At 34.3% G+C, this 8249-nt stretch overlaps 3 protein-coding genes and 1 long non-coding RNA gene across 4 annotated transcripts; 2 read left to right on the forward strand and 2 right to left on the reverse strand.

Moving 5' to 3' along the window:
- Window positions 1–70: 70 nt before the first annotated feature.
- LOC125593030 lies at window positions 71–693 on the reverse strand. Its single transcript, XR_007328932.1, has 2 exons — window positions 498–693; window positions 71–382 (listed from the first exon to the last, which is right to left on the reverse strand). It is a non-coding gene; the product is annotated as an uncharacterized LOC125593030 (long non-coding RNA).
- Window positions 694–2674: 1981 nt separating this feature from the next.
- LOC106430922 (selT-like protein) lies at window positions 2675–4162 on the forward strand. Its single transcript, XM_013871716.3, has 4 exons — window positions 2675–2941; window positions 3032–3105; window positions 3474–3792; window positions 3886–4162. Exons 1-4 carry the CDS (start codon window positions 2759–2761, stop codon window positions 4024–4026), a joined length of 717 nt encoding a protein of 238 aa, XP_013727170.2. The 5' UTR covers window positions 2675–2758; the 3' UTR covers window positions 4027–4162.
- A 22-nt stretch (window positions 4163–4184) lies between these two features.
- On the reverse strand, window positions 4185–4823 carry LOC106430924 (protein PSY1). The gene is made up of 2 exons (XM_013871719.3): window positions 4600–4823; window positions 4185–4511 (listed from the first exon to the last, which is right to left on the reverse strand). The coding sequence occupies exons 1-2, from the start codon at window positions 4682–4684 to the stop codon at window positions 4375–4377; spliced, it is 222 nt and encodes a 73-aa protein (XP_013727173.2). The 5' UTR covers window positions 4685–4823; the 3' UTR covers window positions 4185–4374.
- A 1964-nt stretch (window positions 4824–6787) lies between these two features.
- LOC125592704 (jasmonate-induced oxygenase 1-like) lies at window positions 6788–7264 on the forward strand. Its single transcript, XM_048768069.1, has one exon. The coding sequence runs from the start codon at window positions 6788–6790 to the stop codon at window positions 7262–7264; it is 477 nt and encodes a 158-aa protein (XP_048624026.1).
- The last annotated feature ends 985 nt before the right edge of the window (window positions 7265–8249 follow it).

Here is an 8249-nt window from a genome sequence, read left to right on the forward strand (position 1 = left end):
TCTTTCTTTTTGGTCTTTTGAGAGCTTGTGCTCCTGTTCTATGTTCTATTCCCGAGCCTCCTTTTGCAAGAATGAAAACAAATGATTCCAATTACGCAACAATGTGACACCAATGACACCAATAAAGTATGAATCTAACACCACCAACAACTAACAAAAACAATTTGACCAAAATAAACCAACAATACTTCTAAAACTTAGCTCTAAAACTCTCTAAAACACCAATAATCTCACTTATGTCTTTCTTCATGTCAAGAAAGTCTTGCTCTAGCTCCATCAATTCTTTCTCTACCATAGATTGTTTTTCAGCGACCAATGATTCACAATGGCACTTCCTGGATATTCTGCGACCTAATTCCATTGTGATTTTAATCTCTTTACACTACAAATCAACAGAAAGTACAAACATCAACAACACAATAAGCTATTGGGAATTTTGGAATCTAAATCAATAGAGAGTTGAAAAATAAGAAACCAAAATAGCTATTATAACTTACCTGAACGAAAAAGAAGAAGATTGGAGATAACTTACAAAAACCCTGAAATTTTTGATTTGGAGATTTTGGAATGAGATGAAGAAGACATATGAATGTTGTGACGTTTTTTTTTTTATCATAAGTGAAATGATGTGCTTTGGACTTAACGACAAATCGCATTTTAACGTCACTGTAGACAAAAGAGCTGTTACATTAAGATAAGGGACCGGGGGGAGAGGGGGAGGGGGGGGGGGGGGTGCGATTTATACATTGAATCAATAATTGAGGAGTTTTGGCATTAAAAATCTTTAGATATATTTTATGATCAGTTTTCTAAGTTTTCTTAACTTTTTATTTAATTTTTGGACATAGTTAGAATTCAGATTAGATTGAAATAATATCACAATTTAGATTGGGTATACACTGGGGCTTTTTCTGTGGAAATTGGTTTGGATTTTTGATTAAGATGCAAACTAGATTTTGACCTGCGCTTTAAAAGCGCGAAATTAATTATTTTTTATCGCAAATATATTCATAACTTAAAAGTTGTACATAATTTATATATATATATTTTTTAATGATCTTTTTTTTTGGTTACCAACATATACAATACATATAATTACGCAATATGATCACATATATATATACTTATTCTTTGGTTGACCACATAATTTTTTTTGTTGCCAAAATTTGATAATGATCTTCTAATATTTTTTTGTTTCAACATGAAAATAGGAAAATAAATAAGTACTGACATATCTACAACTAACTACTAATATAAAGTTAATTATGTTCTGCACTTAAATTTGTAACTAATTATCTGTAATTTTACTTTTAGTTTGGGGCAATTCTCTCAAATAACTATTTTTAAGTTTTTGTTACAAAAATAGCTCTCAAGAAAGAAAATAACTAAAATAGTCCTTTTTATTTTGAATTTTTTTATATTTATTCTTTATCTTTTAAAATTTGAAACCCTATCTGCAAAACTCCAACCCTTAACTCTAAACTCTAAATCTGATTAGTTAACCCTAGGGTAAAAATACATTTTTACTTTTTAATAAAACTTATTTTGATCATTTTCTGAACTGATGACTATTTTTGTGATAAAAACTTAAAAATGGCTATTCTAGACAATTTCTCTTTAATTTGACATCTCAGTAATCTAACAGAAATTATCCAAAATTGATTTTAAAATGTGGTTGAGTCCTGATTTAAAATAGGCTAAAATTTTAATAAAATCACAAATAGTTAGATTTTTAATGGACCTATTATTACTTTAATATCGATTTATGCTATTTAGCTGCTGTGATTTTAATATTATAAGACGTGATGCGGATATTTTATGTTAATATTTTAGATCTCTCATTTAAAATTACATAAGATATTCCAAAAAGTATAATCATAGATGTTACTGTAGTTTCCACATTTTTTGGTTGCAAATATCTTCAAAAATAAAGATAAAAATTATGGAGATTGAAATAATAGACAAAGAACATTGTTTAGTTACCATATAAACATTAAGAAATTATAAGAAACTGTAAATGATATCAAACTACCTAAATATCATTTATGATGAAATTGAAATGAGGATAATATTTCAGTGTGTTACTATATTTACGATGATTACACACTGAATATTATTACTATAAAATACATTGACGTTGCAAGTAAAGGTAAAAATTATTTTTTAGTTAAAATACTAAGCCAGTCACAATATTTGGTTACCATATACATAAAAACGAAGAGGAAAGTACACAAATCATGTTTTGATATTTACGTGAGCATTGATAACATAGAGATAAAATGATTTTGTTTATTGAGAGAGAAAAACGTGGGATTGTTTTAAAATAAGTAGGAAGAGATAGTACACAAATAATGTTTTGATATTTACGTGAGCATTGATAACATAGAGATAAAATGATTTTGTTTATTGAGAGAGAAAAATGTGGGATTGTTTTAAAATAAGTAGGAAGAGATTTTAATTATTGATAAAAAAAAAAGTAAAACAACAATGGCAAATGTAAATAACTCAAATAATTAAGGGCAGAATCCTGGTTTAATAGTAGAGATGCTCAAACCTAATCCAAAGTATAATAAGGGTGTAAATGTGCAGAAAATATAGTAAATATAGGGGGTTGTTGAGCAAATTTGTATATAATGAAGGCGTTAGACAAGAGTAGGATAGTGATATTCTAGCAACCAAACAAGGCGTATATATATTTGTCTCGTTCTTCTTCGATCGGATTGTAAACTTACCGACTCATCGGAGATTTAAATTCGCCATGGACAGGTCACAGTTGATCCTGATAGGTTTACCGATTTTCTTGTTCTGTTCGGATCTCTTCAGCCTTTTCACTCCTCCGCCTCCGAAACCCCCAAGTCACCGTCCCAATCAGCCACCGCACATCCCTCACCAGCAGCGTCCGCCTGTGGTCGTTCCTGGAACCCTAGATTTTCCTTCGCAGGTGAAAATCTCTTTTTTTTTTTTTGTATTTCCTTCAGCTGTTGTTGTTTTTTTTTTTATTGTTATCTCTCAGTTATCGCCTCTTTTGCAGAAGCCAAGTGGGTTAGGAGCAGTTGGATATGGAAACACCGTGGAGATCAACTTCTGCGTCTCCTGTTCTTTCAAGTAACTTTGATTTGATTTTATCCTTTTTCTTTCTTAGTGGTTTTTGCCTCTTGCAATTTAGCTTTGCTCTTATAGTATTCTAGCGTAGTCAGAGAACCTCTTTACGCAACAGCTTTCAATAATTAAGTCATTTACCTTTTTTATATGTGAGTTCATTGCCTTTTAAATTCTTTAGATGTTTGTTACAGAACTTAAAAAGCCCTGATTTTGTTAATTATATATGTCAAATGCTAATAAACGATATGATTGACATGTTGGTACCTTTTGAACTTATCCGCATTAGGCAACAGTCTAGCTTTTTTTTTAACAATGATACTGGTGTTTACTAAGCTTGTTCTCTCTCTCTCTTTCTATTTTTTTATTTGAAGGGGAACTGCAGTGACCATGAAGAAGATGTTAGAGACGGCTTTCCCCGGTTTAGATGTGGTTCTCGCAAACTACCCACCACCTGCACCAAAGCGTCTTCTAGCTAAGGTTGTGCCTGTTGCTCAGATGGGTGTTATCGGGATGATAGTCGCGGGTGATCGTATCTTTCCCATGATTGGTATTGCGCACCCACCTGCATGGTTCAACTCCTTGAGGGCCAATAGGTTTGGATCCATGGCTTCCACTTGGCTTATCGGAAACTTTCTGCAGTCTTACCTTCAAAGCTCAGGGGCTTTTGAAGTTCTATGCAACGGGCAACTGGTTAGTTAGTAGTATTAACTCATCTATCAATGTTTTTTTAGATGTGCTAAGCTCAGTCGCAGTAACTAGTACAATCTGATGCTTCTGATGCAGGTGTTCTCTAAATTGAAAGAAGGTAGATTCCCGGGAGAGATCGAGCTGAGAGATCTCATCAGTAAAACTTTGACAAAACCTAGCATTGTCACTGGTAGCTACAGAAGTAGTATCATTAGTCGAAAGGAGATTTCGACATGAAAGGGTATAGAAAGACTAAGACGGTGTTTCGATCGCATGTGCCAAAAAGCAAACGTTGTGTTTTTAGTTAACATCATGTTTTGAACATTCATACCTTGTCCATTTGGTTTTAATTAAATTTTACTCTTTGCTTCAATCATTTTTGTTTAGACCCAAACTGGAATAAAGGCATCTAGCCATCTATTAAAGGAAACAAAAGATATTAGAAATTAGGAGAAACGTATATATCAATATACAGATTGGAGAAACTTGTAGAGACTGAGAGTTTGGTTTCATCTCAGATAAAACTGAACATGTAAAACTGAGAATTTCATTTCTTCTTCCCATGTGGGTTTTACTAACGTTAGGTCAGCCTCTGCTGGGGCTGCGCTGGGCGGTCGTTGCCGGAGGAACACCGGGATTGTGTTTTGGATTTGCAGACGGGTCACCGTAATCCTCAACACTCACCATCAACGATCTCCTTTCAGTTCCAATCATCCCAATACCTAAACAAACAAACAAACGATGATATCAATCAGAAATCAAAATCACCAGACTGAATCGAACCAACGAAGAAAAAGAAGAGATCCAAACCTGAAACGGTGACAGAACTACGAGCTGAAGATGTAACTGAAAGCGTCAAGAGGAGAATTACAACAAGACGAACTACACAACTCATCTCTCTCTCTCTTATCTTTTCTCAAAGCTTTGTTTTTATTTTTCTTAGGAATTAATCTTAATAATCGTTGTGTTACCAGGTTCGTGTCGTGTCCGTGGTATGTATTTATAAAGAAACGACAAGTGAGTGTTTTGTTGAGTTTATCCAAACTGATGTTTACTTCTCTCAAATCTCTTATCAATTTATACGTTTACTTTCAACTTTTCCTAATTACAGGTGGAAAAATGTCTGCGGAGATGAAAAAGATTCAGAGGCAAACCAAGGAGATGAGAACACGTGTCACAGTAAAATGGCGATGGTGGAAGTGGAGATGAGGTGTGCAAAGCGTGGTGCCACGTATGTCACATCATGGCCAAGCAAGTGGAAGTGTGGAGGCATAAGATAGTGACTGTCACCGTGTTATTTTGTGGTTCGTCAACGCTTTTTGTGAATCTACAGTTGAAACCCTTCCTCCTACCGCAAACCTTTTTGTTGACTTTTGTGACCATTTATTCCTTACGGGTAAACGGGTCAACACGTATCATCTGACCCGGCTCGGAGTGGATCTAGATAAAAAGATTATGCTCGATTCGTGTACCAGTGTTAAATATGCACAACAAGTTCTGTGAGTTCAAGAATCACCAAGAAAAGAAAAATGTCTGCTTATATTACGTCGTGATCGAATCTCGGAATCCATTAAGGCCAACTTAAAGGCTTTTGCACAGATAACTTTGACTCGAATAGTCACGCTCAAAAACTGTTCGTGAAATTGGAAGGTAAACCAGTTTTTTTTCCTAAATTAACCGTGTCTAGAAATCAACTATCGTGTGAACCCCGGCGATACCGAATTTTTTTATTGGGAATTGAACTGCTGGTTACGGCATTGAATTTTTCCCTCAATTATCACTAGTCCAATTCCGTTGGTTAACCAGTTCATTATTCTCTCTGGTTCATATAATCAGCTCTTTAACCGAGTTCCTGAATTAAACCAAGAGTTTGGTGTGAACCAAAAACAAGTGTTCTATTGGTGGCTATAAGTTCTGATTAATTAAGAAAGAATTGGAAGTTTATGAGCAATGGACCGACAGCTATGTTCATATGGTACACGTACATACATATACCATGCAGCCTGGTCTCTTTGTTTGGACATAATCTATCCCTTATTTGTGTTTAAATCCGTGACAAGTGATGACAATGTCTTCGATTCATTTAGAAACATTGTACTATAAAGAAATTCCATATTTAGGGAATATCACCGGGAGACATTTTACTAGGGGTGGGTGTTCGGGTATCCGTTCGGGTTTGGGTCGGGTATTTTGGATTTTCGGGTATTTCGGTATAGAGGTGTAGAACCCGTTCGGATATTTCTGTACTTCGGGTCGGGTTCGGATATTTTTAATTCGGGTTCGGTTATTTCGGATTGGGTTCAGATATTTAGATTTTGAAAAAACAAAATTAAATTTTCATTTCTCAAATTTCTTGTATTTAAAAATATAACTTTCACTTAACTAATTTTTTTATTTTTAATAGATTGAATGGTTAATAGATTTGGACATGACATTTTGAAACTAAAAAGATATTAATTTGGTTATTGTTTTAAAATATTGGTTGTAACTTTTTGTTAATTCTTGAAATAAAAAATTTGACATGCATTTTAAGTGAGTAGCAAATCATTTTTTCCGTAATTGTATGTATATCATATGAACTTAAAATATGTGTAGTATCAATATAAATATTTTATATAAAATGAGAGATGTAAACTAGAAATATAAGGTTAATTATACATATGTTCGGTTATTTTCGGATATCCATTCGAGTTTGGATATTACCCATTCGGGTTCGGATATCCAATCTCTCGTAATTCAATACCCATTCGGATATTCTGCTACTTTGGTTCAGATTTCGGTTCAGGTTTTCGGATCGGGTTCGGCTACCACTTCGGATATCGGGTAAATTGCCATCCCTACATTTTACCATAATAAAATTTCATATAAAGAGAACAATAATTAATTAATCGTAATTAAATGCACCTATTTATAGAGTCTTCTTATACACGTCATCAAAGATAGATAGAGGTCTAAGAGAGAGAGAGAGATAGAGCTTAAGAATTTCATCGGCGGAGAGATGAGCATCAGTGCGTCATATCCACCGGCTTTCCGGCGTGCGATCAACAACGGAGACCAGACGGAGATCGAACCGGCTCTTGATCAGGACAAGGATATTCATATCCTCGTTCTCGATTTGGAGCGGTTGGACGAGCAGATACTAACCGAGGCATGCAAGGAGTCGGGGATTTTCCGTCTGGAGAATCACGGAGTACCGTTGGAGTTGACGTCACAGCTTCAGGAGATTTCGGAATCGTTGCTGAGTCTATCGTTTGAGGAAAAACAGGAGTTGTTCGCCGCCGTTAACTCTCCGTTATCATATTTCTGGGGAACACCTGCTCTAAACCGTTCGGGAGATGCATTCAAGAGAGGAACTCAAGCTTCAAACGTGAACATGGTCGAAGGTTTCAACGTCCCTCTCTCTTCTCTCTCGAAGCTTCCAGTTTCTACTTGCGACGATGGTGCTCAACATTCAAAACTAGAGCCTTTCAGGTAACATCCGACGAGTCCGGACGAGGTCCTCCAAGTGGCAGGACGGGCCTGTGGTGGCAACCACCATCCGGATTCGATTCCTTCCATGCGGAAACTATCCTGTCTCTTATGGACACTAAAGCGGTACTGGGTTCGATCCAGTCCAGGTAAAGTCCTCCCGGATGAAATAGACCGCTGTCTGACCGGGCTCAGGAGAATGATCCGCGAAGCGGGAAACCCCTGGATTATCAAAAAAAAAAAAAAACATCCGACGTCGTCGTTATGTTTTGTCTTTTCCGTTGTTAGTGATACTGATTAATTAATAAATTTCCGAATTAATCAATCAATCAACACTTAGTAGTGCTCAATAATTTATATACCAGGTAGTAGTGATTATTAATTTCGTATTTTAAAGATACGGAGACATTAATTCTGTTTAATTTGGATATCGGTTCAGTTTTTTTCGGAGTTAAATATCCTACTATTATATAAATTACCATTCTAAATCTATATTTATTTTCGTTTATTCGGTTAAAATGTTTAAAGTTCTTGGTTTTTAGTGATAAACCAAAAACTATTATTATTTGTTTGGTTTCATGTTATATAAATTTTAGACAATTATGATATCAACCAATCTTTTCATATTATAAATTCTAAACGTACGTAAAAATCAAATCCAGAGAATAGTTAAAGAAAAAAAAATTATAAGACAAATATTTTCATTACAATTTGGTCAATGGCGAAAGAAAACATTGCGGTGAATATTTAACTATATAGGTGTTCATTTTAACGTGCATATGTATGTATATGTAAAAATATATAAAGGTGGTTGGTAAATATATAAAAATACCGTTAACTATTATTAAAAGACATTTTTCAATATAACAAATAAATGATAAAATTCTAAAAATAAAATTAATGAAAAATAAAATAGGCATATACATTAGTGAATATTTTATCATATAAAGAAAATCAAATTCTATACATAAACAATAAAATTAATACATATA

This window comes from Brassica napus, chromosome C9, assembly GCF_020379485.1.
Source record: "Brassica napus cultivar Da-Ae chromosome C9, Da-Ae, whole genome shotgun sequence".
Taxonomy (NCBI): Eukaryota; Viridiplantae; Streptophyta; class Magnoliopsida; order Brassicales; family Brassicaceae; genus Brassica; species Brassica napus.

Excerpts from the sequence above, each read along its gene's own strand:
- LOC106430922 (XM_013871716.3), top strand. The coding sequence starts at position 2,759 with ATGGACAGGTCACAGTTGATCCTGATAGGTTTACCGATTTTCTTGTTC. Across the intron at positions 3,106-3,473 it reads TGCGTCTCCTGTTCTTTCAA|GGGAACTGCAGTGACCATGA; the intron begins GTAACTTTGATT and ends TTTTATTTGAAG. Across the intron at positions 3,793-3,885 it reads TTCTATGCAACGGGCAACTG|GTGTTCTCTAAATTGAAAGA; the intron begins GTTAGTTAGTAG and ends CTTCTGATGCAG.
- LOC106430924 (XM_013871719.3), bottom strand. The coding sequence starts at position 4,684 with ATGAGTTGTGTAGTTCGTCTTGTTGTAATTCTCCTCTTGACGCTTTCA. Across the intron at positions 4,512-4,599 it reads TAGTTCTGTCACCGTTTCAG|GTATTGGGATGATTGGAACT; the intron begins GTTTGGATCTCT and ends TTGTTTGTTTAG.
- LOC125592704 (XM_048768069.1), top strand. The coding sequence starts at position 6,788 with ATGAGCATCAGTGCGTCATATCCACCGGCTTTCCGGCGTGCGATCAAC.